General features: G+C 35.1%; 1 protein-coding gene and 1 long non-coding RNA gene across 2 annotated transcripts in view; both read right to left on the reverse strand.

Annotated features, from left to right (window-relative positions):
- Positions 1-2612: 2612 nt before the first annotated feature.
- On the reverse strand, positions 2613-7692 carry LOC149790470 (uncharacterized). The gene is made up of 4 exons (XR_016423614.1): positions 7558-7692; positions 5013-5130; positions 3786-3914; positions 2613-2715 (listed from the first exon to the last, which is right to left on the reverse strand). It is a non-coding gene; the product is annotated as an uncharacterized LOC149790470 (long non-coding RNA).
- A 10269-nt stretch (positions 7693-17961) lies between these two features.
- LOC149790471 (uncharacterized) overlaps positions 17962-19992 on the reverse strand; it is a 39600-nt gene continuing 37569 nt past the window's right edge. The window contains exons 13-14 of the mRNA XM_089973227.1: positions 19059-19169; positions 17962-18249 (exon numbers count right to left, since the gene is read on the reverse strand). Of these exons, the coding sequence (XP_089829353.1) occupies positions 18028-18249; positions 19059-19169 (333 nt within the window). The 3' untranslated portion in view covers positions 17962-18027. The remainder of the gene's footprint in view (positions 18250-19058; positions 19170-19992) is intronic.

Genomic DNA, 19992 nt, shown 5'->3' on the forward strand with positions numbered 1-19992 from the left:
AATATCAGAAGAGGAGCGTTGTTAAAACCATGTATTGGATGTGGACGAGGATTACGAGGACACACTGAAATTTGCAACAAATGCAGAGAAAGCGCATATAGAGCGTTAGTGGCGTCTTACAAAAACAGAAAAAATAAATACTTTTCTAAGCGAGAAAAACCACCAACACCGCAGGAATATATACAACGCAACAGACGCGTTACTGAATGATGGTGAAACATCAGATTGATAAAATAACTGTTCTATCGAGTGTTTTTTGTCGATGAGGAAACTCCACATTTCTTATATATATAATATTTATGTAGGGTTTCCACACTTATCGTTCACGTGGATCAAAGCGTCAGATTGACGAAATAATTGTTATATCGAGTATGTCGAATTTCTCCAACACTGCAGGATCGTAATTGTTAGATCCTACACAAATTATATGAAAAACCTCCAGCGGAAAATGGAGTATCACCGTACCGGATAAACACTTCAATATGTGAAATTTCAACTAAGCAGTGATATGATCATACCCAGTATAATCATACTTGATCCTGTGTTTGTAATTCCCATAGATGATAAATGCTCCGTTTGTTTGAGATTTAATGCTGCATATGGAACCCCTAGACATTCAGGACATTCCTCGGGACATTCATGATCACAACAATATGAATCACATCTTGGAACTGTTATACGCGGACGACAGCCAGATCTCCCGTATATATCAACAGTACAGCCTCGCCGTTCTCGTTGCACAATTGTATCATTGCTGCAGTACCACTACAACAATCATGAGCATAATTATATTCATGGAATTTTTCATTCTCAAGGTATTAATCGCGATAAAAAATTCAAATCTAACAACGTTGAACAATCACATATTTTGATTTAATGTCACACAAATACCATCCGTGATCAGGAATTTTAGTTGTGTTTAATGGAGATGTTGCGAAATATTCTGCGGCGGTGACATGGATAAGAAACTTCTTTTCACGAGCGCAAGCTACTCCGCATGGATTTATAACAATAAACTTACACGATCCTAGATCCCGATATCGTATGGGTCTCGATGAAATATTTGGATGAATATCAGCAGGAAGGGCGCGACATCACGTTGACGTAATTGCGTAAAGCGCGTGCATAATAAACTGGAAAAATCACGACCGACAATGGAGTATTGTTAATTAGAAAAATTCCGGAGAGATTTTCTCAGTAAAGTGTCGAAGTTTTATAAATCCATCGACACTTTTTATTTTTCGATCATGCGTAGAAAGGCTCATTTTCGGTTTTGGACGCTCCTACAAAGTGGTCTGTTCACCCTCTCTGCTGCTAAAAGACTTGAACGATTAATAACCTATCTACTTTTAATCAGAATGTATACTAGCTGCTCGGTTGTTTATTCGTTTGTGATTAAATTAATACATAATACTTGTCGCAATAGTCGTCAATTCATAAATTGCTGCTTGCCATGCAGTCAACTTTAAGGGGTACATTACAATGTTCTAGTTTTCTTCAATGATGAAGTTTTCCATCTGGAATGGTTTCACTTTTTGCGAGGTTTTCTACCCCATTTCTTCTGATACTTTATTGTTTTGTCATGTTTTCAGCATCTGTAATGATCTTGTAATTATTATACTACAACATCTATTATGATCTATTAATTGTAATGTTGTCAGTATCCCTAATTGTCATGTTTGCAATATATATCATTATTTAGTAATTACCATGTTTTCGGTATCTATCATTATTTAGTAATTGCCATGTTTTCAGTATCTTTTTTACTTAGTAATTGTCGTGTTTATCAGTATCTCTAATAATGTATTAATTGCAATGTTTTCAGTACCTCTAATTATTTAGTAATTGTCAGGTGCAAAGATTATTAGTATACTCGTAATTAAACAGAATCTAGAGAGACACATAGTATTACATAAAGTACATTAAGTCCATCTTAATTTTCACTTTTACATTTAGCGAGATTTAGCCTTCTCATACAGAAGTCATTAGTTGGGACACAAATGACCTGTCTCCTGTAGAAGACGGTAGGCAGTAATGAGATGACCTAATTCATAATGAAGTCTGGATAGGGTAAACAAATGGCATATCTCCTTCAAAAGTCATTAGATCGTACACAAATGGCCGGCCCATTCCCTATCGAAGTTAATAGATGGTACACAAATGGCCGGCCCATCCCCTATCGAAGTTAATAGATGGTACACAAATGGCCGGCCCATCCCCTATCGAAGTCAATAGATGGTACACAAATGGCAGCCCAATTCCCTACAAGTCAATAGATCGTACACAAATAGCCACCAAATCCCTTACAGAAGTCAATAGATAGAACACAAATGGCCTATCTCATAAAAAGTCAGTACACATTATTTTCACTCATAACATCTAATTTAATTTTTTTCTCTCACTAATGAATTATATTCCATCTGAAGTAATGTCGAATGTTTATCAGTGTGGTACCTTTTTCTAAAGTGTATCCCGTTCTACTGTATGGATTCTTCTATCCGATGTTATATAATGTTCTTTTCTGTTTTAATTGTATCATTTTTGCTTGAACTTTGTGAAGTCTGAATATTCTCTTATTCGATCACACGTTCATTTATAACTGACGCATGTGCTTGCGTTTGTTTTTGTTATTGCTTTTATTCAAAATAAAATTATGTTTTAAAAAGTTACATCAAATCACCATCGTGAAACGAATTGCTGAATGTTTGGTGGCATCTGAAATAGAAAGTTAAAAGAACACCATGTAAAATTTGATAAAGGTTTCAATATAAACAAAACCTAAAATTTCCACCAATATTAATATCATTGCTCTTCTAACACAACCAACATTGGCGCAGTTTATATTGTGAGAAGATTAATGTTACTACTGTTACTATCATCATCACCAAAATCCGTCAATCTACTGCTATACTGATGAGATAATTGTTACTAATAGAATGACCAAAGCTAGGTAACTAGAAGCTGACTTAATGAACTCCTGTTATTGTTATTACCGCGATTACCAATAAATATTACAGCGCAAATTAATCTACACACCGTTCCTCTAACAAAATGTATCTTATACGATTGCCTATAAATGGTTTATATTATTGATGTATAGAAATTGTACACTACTTGTTATTAATAACTATTGCATTTGTTTCCTAATATACCGTTTTCAAACGCCAAGCAAAATTAGCGCGTGTGTGTGTGTGTATGTTTGTGTGTGTGTGTGATTTGGATTCTTGACGCAGCTTTAACAATTTTCCAGCCATATTATTTTGACGCCTGCAGTGTGGCAGTTTATAGTGATGTCTAGGACTGGGGCATCATGCCACATACATGTAGCATGATGTCCCACCCATTCACATTGTCCTGACACCAGGCCACCCAGTCTTAACAATAACCTCTTAATGCTGAGCGCCAAGTGAGGCAGCTGCTAATGCAATTTTTTATTAGTCTTTGGTCTGACCTGGCCGGAGTTCGAACCCGCGACCTCCCACATCCGAGGCGAAGGCTCTAACCACGTAGGGCACCGGAGCAGTCGAAGCAAAATTATCTAGTAAATATATTGCAATTGAAATACTGGAATATCATAATTTTCAGTCTTTTCTCGGAAAATAAATTCCACACATTTGTAAAACCATACACCGGTAATAAGAGGAAGAAATGGTTGAAGGTGAGGGTGCGAGGTGTGTTCCCGTAACTTTGAGCAGACGAGATAATTTTTAACGCGATACAGTATCATCAAATTAAAAGAATAAGTTAGGTGAACGTTTTTATGATACAAAACTGGAAGTATTTACCTAGTGCAGAGTACAGAAGGATGGAACGTGAACCGTTCTCACGACAGGAGGAGTGGACTGCTGCAATCGTTCAGACGATTTCCTTTATCGTCAAAGTACTCATGATGGCATCCACCGCAATAATTCGATCTTAATAATAATAATAATAATAATAATAATAATAATAAAATTACAAATATATTCACCATTACCAATTTACCATCAACATTAATAGTTTCAACATGATCATTATTAGTACAATAACAAGAAGAAGAAATTATTATTATTATTATTATTATTATTATTTATTCAAGTGAAAATAATATTGATTAAATAAACTATAAACGTAATATTATATAAAATAATAAAAAATGGTGTGTATGTGTTGATTTAACGCTGTTTATCAGCGCATTGGCAGGCTGTATATGGTGTCCAGTACATTCTGTCGAGAATGAATAACCAAATATCCACTGGAAGCTACTAGCAATCTTTCTCACATCGCATGCACACGTTTGCCAAGCCTGAGACTCGAACGCAGGCGGACAGAGGTGAGATGTGTGAGTGATATGTAAAGGCAAGTGCCTTAGACCATTCAACAAGTAAAGAATCAGGATGGAAAATTTTACAGAAAGAATACAATGTATAAAAAGTGTAAGTTATATGATATTTTAAATTGCTTATTTACCGAACTGAATTTCATAAATTTTACACTGACATGTGATGTTATCTCTCTGGATATATAAATTGTTTTATCTCACGATGACGGTACAATTAACGTTTTAGCAGACGAGGATATCGAGTATATCCGGTCTTTCGTCTAGTATTCCCACCTTAAGCCTTGATTAGTTTAATTATTAGAGTCTATATTCTATGCATGTTGGTATGCATATAGAATAATTTTAACTTACTGGATATAAAGGACCATAACAAAATGTATCATATGTATTAATCTACAAAACATATATATATATATATATATATATATATATATATATATATATATATATATATATATATATATATATATATATATATATTCAAATAAACCTTTCAGCACCGGCATTCCAATTCTATGCAGTCGGAATGAAATTAAATCTATGAAGATCTCTCTGGGTATCTGCAATTAGTAGTTACATCTAGAAGTTATTTAAACTGAAACAAGACAGTATGTGTGATTATATATATGTGTACGGTAGCTGCAGCAAGGAAAGAACGTACATATAGCTATTAGATGCCGTTAATACGTACACGCAGACTGCATCCGGGTGTTGTGGGCAACTGCTTACTGAGCATGGGTCCACAAAACAGTGCACCACAGATAGAGTCAGACACGGTCTGACGGCGGCCAGGGAGACGCCGCAAGCGACTGAAATGAATGACTACATATGATTTCCATATAATATATATCTATTTAAGAAAACAATAATTATATATCAGTATAAATTATGACAGAAAACACCGGTTTAGTAAGATCAGAATAAATTTGACCACAAGGGAGGGTGGGATTGCCTGCACTACTAAGAAACGTATTGGTTTCTAAACTTGTGTTTACTTTTCACAAAGGACACTTGGTGTTTCTGTTTTCCGTTTTAACCTAGTCCATAACAATATTATTACATAATATAAATAAAACAAGTATTGACGACTTTCTTAACCTATAATAACTCTGTAATTACTCTACAATGCATGTCATTTTAATGTATGAGACCCAACGCTTCTGTTCAAAGAATCCAATGAGGATTATTCAAGTTAGTGGTGGTTTTCAATCTTGGAAGCACATCGTTACATCAAAAGTGCGCAAGAGACGACAACGTGGAGGATGAGTTTAGAAATTTGTTGCAAGTATGGCGTGATATATGATCGGTTTTGCTGTTCAAATGTAGAAGGAGGAACCAACGACGAAGTTGCAAGATCTTCCTGTTGCTAGAAAATCAAGACATCATGTATGTGTCGATAAAAGTTTTTTTTTTTTTTTCTGGATAAACTACCTCTGTCTTCGAAAGTTCGTGGAAATGTTCCAATTCTCTCTCTCTCTCTCTCTCTCTCTCTCTCTCTCTCTCTCTCTCTCTCTCTCTCTCTCTCTCTCCTTAGCGATCACATGCAATGACCTGTCCTTAAAATCAGAATTTTTTTGTCGGGAAGTGGAAAATAGCAGATTTTGTTATAAAGAAAATGTACATTTCTTACAAATCTGTTTATTGACTTGTTGCTTTTCTGGTCAAAATGTATTAACAGCTGAACCTCAACCGAATCATGCCGAAGACATAAAAATGGTACTAACAGCTACCTCGCTAGGCGCTCAGCATAAAGAGGTTAGTGCTAGGACTGGTCGGTCTGGTGTCAGGATAATGCGACTTGGTGTTAGACATCATGCGGCATGATGCCCCAGTGCTAGACATCACTATAAACTGTCACACTGCAGACATATGTAGCGATATTTCAGAAAATGTTTTAAAGCTACGTTAAAAATCCAAATCACACACACACACACACACACACACACATTTTTGACTTTAAGATGTTAAGTTTAGTGCCGCTAGAATAGCAATGTATAGTCTCAGCGAGGTTGCATAACTGCCATTTTTTTCTGCAGCAAAATACTTGTTCTTTGTGTCTCATTAAGTTCAAAATTAAGTTCAAAACCTGCTTTCAGCTCATTAGGCTTAGTATCTAAATGTTGGTAATTAGTGAGTAGAGAGTGGTAGCCTATCTAAAAAATACGTGTCTTGTTTATTATTCAAACATTACTGATTGAACAAAATCAATGCTAAACAAGAGCGGATATTAGCAACTCCGAAGCATAGGAACGTCTTCACGGGAAGCACCCCAAGACGAACCATTTCATCTATTAATTTGGCACTCACTACATGAAGGCGGACGTATGGGGTCTATTCTGCACATGATAGCCAGCGGGAAGGTAGGGATCATTGAAAATAAATCGGTTGTAACACTCCATATACAGAGAAATATGTCTTTTAAAAACAAATCCGGCTGTTTTATACTCACTGTTTACAATTCAGTTCAGTCGCTATGACGTGATTTATACGAATTAACTGGATAAATGCGTGTATATAAACGCTGTGAGCTCTGGTGGAGATTCTTTGTGAAATGAAGCGGTGTTTCTCCAGGTAATTATGATCAAAGAATGTGCTTAGGCAATCGCAAAAGATGTCACGGGAAAGATAAAGAGTGAACAAGAATTATACTAGACTTGATAAATCAATTGCAGTTTACGACCTGCCCTTAGTTGTAATCTCAGGCTTTTTTGTAGGCAAAACCGATACGATCTCAGAAGTAGCAAACTAACCTTTAAGAATATTGTGTTTGATTTGTTGTTGTTGTTGTGGGGTTTAACGCCATTTTTCAGCACACGATAGGCTATGCATGGCGGCCAGTATTAATGGTGGAGGAAGAACCCGGGAAAACCCCTGGAAGAACCACCGACTCTCGAGAAGCTACTGGCATGCTTTCTCACATATCCACATTTGCCGAATCCTGGACTCGAACCCTCGCAGACAGAGGTGAGATGGCAGTGATCCGTAACGGAGAGCGCTTTAGACCACTCGGCCACTCGGGGCCCTGTTTGATTTGTAACAGATAAATGCTCCAACATATCATCAGTGATCATCCTTAAAAAGACCGCAAAGGGCCACTAAAATTTTGTCCTTTTAGGGTTTATTTAAAGGTTACATATGGAACTGCAATTAAGAGGGAGAGTTCTTGCATGGTGCCTTTTATATGCAGGAGATGTTCAAGTTTGGTTCTTGTACACAAATCTAACACATATACTTACCTCCGATAGCAGCACACAGAATTATTGCTGATGTTCCCTTCATTTTCGTAGAGATGATATCTATAGACAGTGGAAGCATAGATGTCAAGCGTTATATAAAATAGATAAGGATGGTCAGTCGATGAGGCTCTTCCGGGGGATGAACAAAGTGGTTAGATGATATCAATTGCCCTGCATTTCAAAGTAAGTATAGCATACAAGCTTGACAAGTCTCTAACCATATATAAATAGGTGTGTGTGTGTGTGTGTGTGTGTGTGTGTACACGCAACAGAATTATATATATATATATATATATATATATATATATATATATATATATATATATATATATATATATATATATATATATATATATATAGCGTGCTGATGTAGCTATCGTTTTATTAAAGAGACTTGCATTTTATTCTAATTCCTAAAGAATATACAAGTTAATAAAATCCTTTTCGGACGGATCTTTGCAGTATAATCTGTCAAGTTGAAACTTTAACAAAAATGAAAAAGTGAAATTCATTTCACCAAAACTCTTGGCAGTACAAGAGGAAAGACATAAAATCCCTTATTGTACGAAGATTTGTGCGGGGAGAAAATCTTAGACTACATTGCTTACATTAGTTTATATTTGATTTCTTTTTGCATTGCCACAAGATCTTTGGCCAAAGTTAAACCTACTCAGATAGAAAAGAAAGAGATCATGCTTTCAAATCGCCGAGAAGAAAAGAAGGAAAAATGGAAATAAATAAATGTGGCACCATGTAGGATATCCATTCAAGGATATCTCCAATCTGTTCAATAATTCTTTCTTACACTTTTGGGTAAAGGTATCCATGCATATATGTTCCGCCTATTGTGTCATTGTCACAGTTTGTCTGTTATTCCCTGTAAGGTGTGTGTGTGTGGGGGGGGGGGGGGGGTAAAACCCAGGCATATTTATTTCCAATAAATAATGGTGTTAGACATAAATGTTATCTTGTCCCCTTTCTCTCTAACATTCATTTCGGTGAAATGCATCAGAGATTCTAAACATCTAATTTAGGTCGTGACAATAATTGTGTGTGTCTGAATCAATGCGGCTATGATGACGGTATGCCTGTAACTCCCCCTACCGTTAGAGCATTCCTTCCTGAAATTTGATTACTGTGTATGACAGTTATGCTACTGAAAATAATATATGGGAATAGTGGTAAGATACGATCTGAACCTGGGGGTATCGGTATTCCTGTAAAACCCAGATTTCTCGAAAGGAGACATTTTGCACATTGTTCTGAGTGTCAGAAACCTTGACCATATAACTTTCTGCAAACATTTCTGATAAAGATGATAGTTGGAACAATAGCGTACGTGCTAGAGTGCTGATACGGAAATTTGGCGTCCATAGCTACCATGTAATGGTTTTGTTATTCAACGTTTCCTGTAAAAACACTCGTTACTCCACGCTCTGTTGTTACTTTTGGAGGTGATGTATTAGTAAATTAACTGTCTGCTACAACAATATGTATGACTGTTTTTTTTTTCTTCATTATTTGCCCAAAGAGAGATATAGATACGGAGAGTGACATTTCAATTTTGTTTTAAAATGTGTCCTTTATTTTGAAATTTGGAGTAAACAGATATATGGATTTTAGAGAATAACTCATCTTCTTGTAATTATAAAATTTTGCACTTTATGTATTGGGGCGCATCAAGTGTCACGATTGATTTATTACTGGAACAGCAACAAAAGTTGATGTGACATCGAAATTCTACTCACAAATCATGTCTGCGCTTGCGTAGTTATGCTGATGTTGTCTCTGTAACCTTGTATATATTTCTGCTTGTACCATATATCTGAATTAAAACATTTAATTGTATTTCAATAAATACATAATGCCACACTCAATCATTGTGTGAGTCATTACGATCCAAAATCAATGGGTACATCTAAACACTGCAAACCAAATCTTTTGCAAAATTACGCTGTAAGCAATACACTTTTAACCTCATTTTTATCTCACCACATGACACTGCAGGTCCTCCCTTCGCTCGTCTACCCTCTGTCATTGATAATTTAGGGGATTTGGTATTTAGGTTGTGATACATATTCAGTGAATGAACTTTCACTATAAGGAATGACGAGAACTTACTCTTACATACTCTTTCAAATCACTTCGGAAAAGTCCAAAATTTACCAAAACCTACGCATTCTATTTCATGCAGAATATAATTTAATACCATATCTGAAGTAAGTACTCATACATATTTTTGAATAGTCCTGGGAGGTACACATGTCGACCCTCAGAACTTTACGTGGCAAACGAGTTAATCTTGCCTGTTCAAAACATCGATGACGTACACAGGACGAGCCTGTATGTTCCAGATAGCATGGACCTGAAAAAAATACAGACAGAGTAACATGTCCTTTACCTTCCCTAGGACTGATGGAAAGTACGTTAAAATGAGATTCGTATAGGTATATGAATTTTTACTTTCGCCTGAAATGAACGATCGTATATATATATATATATATATATATATATATATATATATATATATATATATATATATATATAGAGAGAGAGAGAGAGAGAGAGAGAGAGAGAGAGAGATAGATAGATAGATAGATAGATAGATAGATAGATAGAGACAGAGAGATATTGTACAAATAATAATATAAATATTAATAACATCAAGTCGCATATCAAATCTTCTGATACTTTTTCTTTTTTCTGTATGCGAGAGAGAGAGAGAGAAAGAGAGGAGGCGTGAGCAAACAACTTTGGGCAAAGAGTTCTCTGATTTATGACCAGTTAAGAAATGTAATCCACATGTAATGTAAATCACATTAAATATCCGTAGAAGAAGGACAACAAATATAGGCTGTTAAACTATTTTCATATTATTTTTCTGTAATCCATCCATCTGTATATTTTGACCACACATACAAGTAAATTAAGGAATTCGGAAGAAATTCCAGCATGAAAAAGTGAATTTTGATTATAACTAAATATTTTCTTATGCACTTCCCGTCAATATACCCACAACAATGAAAAGATATCCGGATAATATAGACAAAACAGTGCATGTTGAGAGAGAGAGAGAGAGAGAGAGAGAGAGAGAGAGAGAGAGAATTAATCAAAGAAATTGTGTAATTCCACCAACAATCAATTGGAACATTTACAAACATATTTGTGGCAGAGTGAGGTTATCCAGGGGGAAAAAAAAAAAGCTTTGTAAAAAATTATTAAGTGATGCCTTGATTCTAGCCACAGGAAACGCATACAATTCTATCATAATCATGATTTCGTCCTTCTACATTTGAACAGTGACACCAATCATATGTCAAGCCATACTTTCGTAAACTCATTTTTCAATTTGATTTCTTCTCTGCATTTGTTGCTGTATACTCATGTAATGCACCTGTCGATTCTCATTACAAATATATTACGATACACAGTTTGTTTTGATTTCGAATCGACAGCATGCTTCCGAAACATTGCACTTCCTATTTTGTTTTTAAAGCACGCGCTAACTTGTACGATCCTGACTGGTTTCTTTGAATAAACTAGCAGCTGTTCATATGGAGAAATGCTATGCAGTAAGGAGTAATTATAGGGTAATAAAGCGTGAAAACGAATTTATTTTGCTTTTTGTTGCAATACCTGACAATTATTTTATGTAGTATTTTAAACAAAATATCCATCGTGTGTCAACTGTCAGTTTCTGTTTCTGTTTAAACTTTGTTATTGCTCTAAATATTAACAAAGGGGGTTGGGCTACAAGCTATTGCAACTAGAACAGGCCTTTCCTCTACAATTGATAAGAACTGTACATGGATAGAGGCAGAGAACATGATTTCATACAATAATATGTAAACATACCTGATTCGGGAAAAAAATAGGTCAGAGAGAGAGAGAGAGAGAGAGAGAGAGAGAGAGATGAATACAGTAATGATCGTGACAGATTGGATAAGAGTACATATACCTGAATAAAGACAGTGGCTAAAAGTTAAGACCATTATATCTTTCTTTATGAAAATGGCAATAATTAACTGAGCTGAGAAATCAAATTACGAATAATTCTTAACAACGTAAAGTGTTTCGTGGCTTGAATATATGCTTGGAATAAGTCGAAAAGGCGGCTATTTACGCTAGCTGAAAAAAAAAAAAACCAGGTGATAACGAATTATTGACAGTCGCTCGTACATAGAGAGGATTTAGACTTTGAACCAATTTCCAACGCTGATCAGTATAATATTTACATGTATGTATATTATAACATTCATTTTCGATATGATCACAACATGCACACACAGGATTATCTATCAACTGATTAGAATGTAGGTCAGTATGTAAATTACGACTGCTATGTCTTATTATAGTTATCAAAATAGACACTTTCCTGTGACCAACGAAAAGATGGATGGGCATGCATTTGTGTTGTCTCAGCCTCTATTTTAGTCATGAAGAGATAAAAGTTTCTTTGTCCTTTTACTGAATCTGAACGTGATTTCCAAACATGAATAGAAGTGTAGAAATGACTTTCTACTTATGTTGAATCTGGTATAAATTCGATTATTACTGTTTCTGACATCATACTTGTTTGTCTCAACAACCAGTGATGGTATAAGGATGGAAAATAAGAATAAGAGAAACCTTATAAAATTTTATGAAAGTAACATAACTTTTCAAACTTTCGTCCATCTGCCAAGGTAGATAAGCCAGTTTCTTCATACATCTGACGACACTTAACACTTCTAGTGAGATCAGTCAAAATTATCACTGCTTCTAAATGTGATTTTATTGATTTAAGAGTCTTCAGGCAAAAAAAAATACATGCTATACAACATCAGCATATTCAAGTAAGCGACGGGGTGTAGGTCAAATATATCATTTCAAAATTTATATCTAAGTATTTTCAAGGCAGTTATCATTTTTGAGGTGAACATAAATATGCTCAAATCGATGAACCCATTTTTTTCTCTAAGAAACAGCAAAATATTTTTTACAGATACGCTGTTTCAGGTATCTTATTCATCAGGTAGAAATGTAAGTTATGTTTTCCGTCTTTATCCGCCATTTCCAAAAGAATAACCAGACAAGGCACAGTAGCAATATTCAAACATAACATAATATAGCCACCCATACGTATTCATAAACAAATAGATAATAAAAAATTAACTGTTTTACATTTCTCAAGAAGAAACAACGAAGCCATGTAATTCTGAAGGCCACAAAAAATTTACAAATATCAATCATTGTTACGCCGCTCAAAGTAATATATTGTGCTAAGTATAACCCTTAAATTTGATTTTTCTTAGAGTTCTAAACTAATTTTAATATATCGAATTTGTGTATCATTTGCCCTGGTGGGTCAAGTAGGGCCACGGATCTTGTATGCCAATGTTCTTCCTTTTGGTGTTAGACTCTATATAGATTATGTATTTAACGTGACGGCTATTTACTGACATGTATGCTCTTGATTCATTAGTATCGTCTGTTCCAAATTAAGAAAATTTGCTGCCTAGTAACATCAACTCTGTTGAATACTGTACTTTTTATCCATGCTGAAACGTTGCAGAGAAGGTTCCACCATGAATAAATAGTGCATCATCCATAAACTGTGATATTAAATATCTAGTGATAACAATGTTTAACCCTGTGAACGTCTGTTTTGTTTTCTAATACGAGAACTCAGATTTCTGCTCATAACACATATAGGTATGGGGATACTGTATAACCTTGTTTGCATCCTCTAGTAGTACTAAACAAATGAGAAATAAATCCATCTCAAGCAGCTGGTGAAGATATACATTGAAACGAACTTTGAATGCAGCTTGGTATCGTTGGACCACAGTTAAAAATGAAATGACTATAACCAAATATTTGTAAGAAATATAAATAATATCCTTTTCAATATCAACAAGAAATACTGTTCCATGTACAGTATATCTATATTCAACGTAAAGCATTATACTACATTTAAAGAGCCCGTTTGATCTTCAGAAATCAGGAGAAGAAAAAAAACTAATTTATTGTTGATTCCATTTCTGATGTAACCTGAAATCAGTTTATATACAATAGTTCGAAGGGATATTTGGTATCTATTTCGCTTCAAAACTGTTTTGGTTTATCTTCATAGGTATAAAGGTATTCATTCTTTGTATAAGTATTTAGCGACATGTTCCATTATACTATGCTTTATGAATTGCCCTTATTGACAATTTCCCAAAACCTTTACAAATAAAACATTATAAAAATTTCACCTCTCAAACCATTGGGTCCACGGGTATTACTATTTTCCATTCTCTTCAGACATGATAAAAATGTCTTCTTCCTATTTTCCGTGGCTATGTATTACAAGATAACATATAACTTCTTGACTCGTTCCCTGACCGTACATTACAAAAGAACACATCACCTATTGACTCGTTCTCATAGTTGTACACTGCAAGATAACATGCAAGGTATTGACTCTTTTGCTGACATTCAGTTGTTGTGCATAACACGAGAACATTAACTGCTTTCCTCATTATGCATGGTAGTGCATTGCAAAAGAACACATAACATGTTGATTCTTTCCGTGGCTGTGCATATAAAGAAAAAATATAAGATGTTGGCTCATTCTCCTTGGTTGGGCATTACAAGAGAACATGTTTTCTCACCCATGCGACAGAGAAATCTACTTGTTTTGCTAACCTTACTTTTCCTGTCTCATTCTAGTCATCGCAGACCAGTCATCTCAGTCACGGTGTCCAAGCGCTCAGAACTACTTTTAAATACAAAAAAAATTTGTTGTCTTCTGCTGTGCCTGATATAGTTGTACTAAAATCAAACAAAAACAACAACAGCAACAAATATATAACAAAAAACATAGTAACTTGAGTTAAATCCATCTTTGAGAACACACCATACAAAAATATTTCGAAAGAGACAAAGACAAACGCATATGATGTCGAGCTTTGTGGTATTGTGATTGTTCGTTCCACACAGCATGGTCAATTTTATCCTATATGCCGGCCGAGCTCAGTACATTTTTAAATGAGCGTCATTAAATATAGCTAAAGCTACCTAACTAGTCATAAATACTTCATGTGAAACAAAGTATATACTGTTAGCTACATTTAATGATGTTGAACTGAACATGACTGTGCTACAGATAGGATAAAATTCTCAATGATGTGTGAAATGAACAATATAATAGAAAGCACTGCTCCATGCATATAGGCTATAGACCTATATACTTCATAGCCCCCCAACTCTCTTAACAACTACGGAAAACTTAGTAACAGCCAGAAAAGTGTTATATAAAACATGCTTTTTTCTAATTTTGTTAAGCATCTCCATTATGCCCGGTTGAATCAAAAATATTCCTACAATATTTAATAACAAAGTAATACACTTACCAGCCAGAAGGAATCATTTGTCCGTCAACACATTAATCCATAAGCAAATTTCACTGTAGCACTTGCCATACTTCCAGAACAGAAAAATAAATCTTCAAAGAATCCGTGAACTTGAAAGTTTAGCACATGGTTATCCACTAGAGTCCGTTTTTGGAGGGTCTATTATACACGAGGGTAATTTTACAATCAATATTAAGGACAACACAAGTATGTCACACACAGTTTCACCTCCTCCAAATAAAAGAATAGTTATATACGATAGTGACACAGATCTCAAATTACCCATGACTAATCTAAGGAAAGATGTTACTCTTCGTTACAGCTTGTACTAAGTATAACTACAGTAGAGCTGAGTAGCCAATATCGTTTTATTATTTAGAATATAACTTTTCAAACTTGGAACTGATGAAAATAAAACAGTTTCCTGTAATAATTGTTAATTATTTATTGTCAATTTCATATAGCATCCATATATTAAATTTGATATACCTCATTATTATGCGACATTTTGTTGTTATTTTCTTTGCTGATGCGTATAAACTGTGCATTTCGGACGCAACGGTCACACCACAGCCCCCATTAACATATTTATATTCATGAGCATCATGTAAACATTGTACGTGAATACTAGTACAGAATTCTTTTTACTTCAAAGGAAAATACTGGGTGAAAACAATAATCTACGATGGGGTTTGGACCGAGACAAGGCAATCCCAGTCGCGGGTTTGTATTAAATGTCTCCCCACTAGGGAAAGCCTCGTGAGGAGACAAATAATATAAACCCTTGACTGAGATTCCCTTGTCTCGGTCAAAACCCCAACATAGATTGTATATAACTTCTGGATTCATTACCTATGATTGTACGTTAGAAGAGAACATATAAACTGTATGTATGTATGTATGTATGTATGTATGTATGTATGTATGTATGGTGCATGGATGGATGGATGGATGGATGGATGTATGCATGCATGCATGCATGCATGCATGCATGCATGCATGTATGTATGTATGTATGTATGTATGTATGTATGTATGTATGTATGTATGTATGTATGTATGTATTGTATGTATGCATATCCCAGTGATGTTTATTCAAAGGCTGTGTGATTTTGAGAAAATAGGTTGTCTTTTTTAGATAAGTTGAAAAGTGATGAATATGTCGAAGCAGACCATTAGATCTTTAGATTAAAGTAGACGCACGTATCTTATTTGGGCAAATTAGTGTTTCGTGCACATTAATGATTACTCGTGCTAATTACCCTTCCAAATGCAATTTTGTATTTAAACGTATTGCTTGGTAAAATGTAGCAGGCAATCGTTATTACTGACTTAGACGGCAAATTATATCGTAGATGTTATTTAGCTGAGTTCGGAAACAATTCAAAAATGATAAGTTTTTCTTCAGTGAACGCAATAATATAAATTCTCATGATCGATAGGAAAATGACATTTTACTATCTGGGAATAAACAAAAAACCAATTTTTTCTATTTTGTTTTTGTTCATTAATAGCAAAATATTATGTTTTTAAGTAACATAATGTTGCACTAGAGAATATATATTTCAGTATTGTTAAACTAACTTCATCGTGCTTTAAATTCTTTAGCAATGCAGCAAAGATCACGGAAAAGGAAGGTGAAAATTTAGACAGCAAAACATATACTGCAGTAGATCTTTATTTTACACTGGAAAATGATGACGATTCCCACTGTACAAAAGTACGCTGGTCCTATTATCAATAACGATGACTTTTGAGGACGAAAAAATCATTACAGGGTTGCATCAATGATAAAAGATATATGTAGCAGACATCGCAGATTGTTCTTGGATTCATGATATTCCAAGACCAAATTAAGTCTTCACCGATAGTAAGATCTAATGACGAGAGGGGAGTAATGATCAATTCCCAGAAGAATAGCCGACAGGAAAAGTTTGTTCTATGTTTATTTTAAAAGGGGAAAATAGCTCTTCAGGCATATCTTCAGACGTATTCAGACATATCCTCAGATGTAACTACGCACTGAGTATCCAACTCTCTGTGTATCTACATGCACATATCCACCTACCCACACAAAGTTTAAGGGCCGAAGGAGGCGAAACAGTAGGAAGGTTGGAGAGAAAAGGGAAAGGAAGGGAAGGAAGAAGACGGAAGGACAGAGAACAGCTACAGTGAAATTGGAGGACCAAGAGCTAAGCAGGTTATGCAATTATACAAGGCAACGACTTCGATTGTTCACTCTATCATATGATGAACAAATTCAATCAGTAAACAGATCGGCTATTTTTATAAATACATTTGAGTATTGCAATTCGGTGAAAGATTTATTTTAAAAAAGTGTATCTTCCTAGTGTATTGTATCATCACCATTGTTTATATAATATATTACACTTTTTTGATTTTAATGTACGGGGGCTCGAGTCATTATGTTCTATATATCCGCTCAGATCTCTATTTATTCTACCTATAAGTTTACTCCATCCGGGCAATACAACCGAGGGCGATCATCTCCTAGATAACGAGAACCTCATAAAGCGGACACCTTGAAAGAAGGTACAATTCGCCAATCAACCCACACCCCTTACAAGAAGGGGCGTTACAAAGTTGGCGGGTTTTACAATGTAAAATTGATATTTCCTCAGATATGTTGAAGAAGGAATTTAAAATCGGTCAAAGCTATGATTTCACGTAATTCGTTGCCAATTTCGCAAGTATACAAAATATAAAAATTATCCATGCGTGTTGGCTATTATTATCCGCTACATTGATTCGCTTATTGCCGAGTTGTGATGTAATACTTTGTATTTAGTTTCTTTTAATTTCCTTTCAGCTGATTGATCCCAAATTTCCATTTCTATCAACCCTCTACTATCAGTTGGGTGTGTGTGGTGTGAGTCAAGAATCATCTTATTTCTCAAGAAGATTGTTGAATTGATGCAGTTACGAATAATCCCAATACTTTCGGGGATGTGGAAGCTGAGCCGAGGGGAAAGGTATAAAGCACATGAAACAGGAAAATAGTCAATTTAGAATGATTCTTCTCTTTATTTCTGATTAGAACAAGAGTTCAGCCTTAAGAGTCCATACTCTTTTAATTGAAACAGAAAGTATCTTCGGGCGAGAGAACGCCGGCCGCTGTATCTCGTGTAGTATAAGCAGTTCCGGCGTAGGTACCGACTTTAGATAGTATGACAGGTGCGTCCGCTCCCAAAATAGTCTGGGTCACGTTCACAACGTTCATTGGGTTGATGGTACCGGGTGGGCAAGTTGGCAACAACTCAGAACTATTAACGCACTTCCCTCGGTCACAACGCTATTACATAAATATTCGAAAAGAAACGAAACGGTGTGTGATATAGATTAGTAATGAGATTTACTGTTACGAACATCCTTAGTAGAAACATTACACAGATAAGAAAGAAAGGATTATATAAACAGATGGACAAAATTTGTACCACAAAATGGAGACTGAGATCCGTGGTTCTTTTTACTTCGTCCGAAAAGCAAACAGTTACATCATACATGTAAAAATCCTCAAACAATAACATTTCTGTACAGTGTGTATATTACTTACTCAATAGTGCAAGACATAGATCAAATACAGTTTTTTCTTGAACACACACACACACACACACGATTCAATGAATCAAGTCTTAAAAGCTTTCCAAACGCTTAACAACTATACGGATCCCGTTTCCAAGGCGGTGACAAAACGACACACAACTGCAAATACAAAAATGTAATCAAAATATGCATTTACATACTGCTTTTTTAAAATTCATTTTTGTAAATATAAATTATATATTTACGTATTGTATTTGTTACTATTTTTCCTTTGTGTCGTCCGCCTTGATCGCAACCCATTTATTTCGAAAGCGTTTGGTCAGTGTCACTACGAGAGAGAGAGAGAGAGAGAGAGAGAGTAAAAGAATAGTAATTATTCAAAGAATAGTAATAGAACAGTAATTATTCAAAGAAAGCTGAGAGATATAGGCAAGCTGGAAAACGTTCTTAAGATAGAACCGTATGGTTACACGGGAAGCAAGGGATCCGAAAGAAGCAGGCAACCGTTAGGAAATACGGGAATATATATATAGAACAAAAGCAAATATATGGACATACCATCATGACTCCGCACTGGGAGCTTTGTCTAGGAAAGATCTGATAGCAGTAATTTGGATCATTGGGATTCCAGCACCAGGCTCCTTCAGAACACACTTTGGAATCAAGGGCCTACATGAAGAAAAAAATTCTCTATACAAAAATGTTAGTCAAGAAATTTCTTATTGATGCCTTGATCTGACATCATTCATTGTGTACGTTAGGACGCGTTCTTGCTATTCACATTCCTAATTTTGCCTTCCGGGCTAATTTACGATTCGTTGTTGACACTGTCATAAATCTTTACGGTCAACACAGAAAATATAAATCCGTGTTAAAACTTTCTTTTGGGTGATGTCCTTAAACGTTTTCGGAATAAGAACCAATATAATTTGGGTCAGATATTCCAGAATAAATAACATGCACATTTAATATTGTTTATACTGCTACATCCAATTTAATGCTAGTGTGACCTATTAGTTATTGTTTTTCTCCACAAACAAGATAATATTCGAGCAAGTAATAACCCGACGTTTTTGTGCTCACACCAACTCTTGTAAACAACGAGCCTATATGACTAAATGGTCACTATAAAGATTCTACAATTAAACAACTGGAGCTTTTCTTCCTATATTAACGAAACAACGTACTAATCTTTCTTGTTAGCAAACAGTGAAGGATGTGTATTTTTGTACAGTGCCAAATTACCAATTAGGCAGAGTGGGCACCTGCCTATGGGCCTCACGCCTCTTAGGAGCCCCGCGACAACGGATCGAATAACATATTATAATTTTTGTTTAATTGCATACAATATCAATTTGTTTAATAGCATTAATAGTTGTTAATATTTGTTTTGTGTAATAAAATTGGTTTATTAAGAGTGTTGGTTGGTAAAATTAAAAACGTAATAGGAGATAATTTGCGGGGGGGGGGGAAGATTTCGATTGCATAAGGG

This window comes from Sinohyriopsis cumingii, chromosome 10, assembly GCF_028554795.1.
Source record: "Sinohyriopsis cumingii isolate HCF-2022 chromosome 10, ASM2855479v2, whole genome shotgun sequence".
In the NCBI taxonomy this organism is placed as follows: domain Eukaryota; kingdom Metazoa; phylum Mollusca; class Bivalvia; order Unionida; family Unionidae; genus Sinohyriopsis; species Sinohyriopsis cumingii.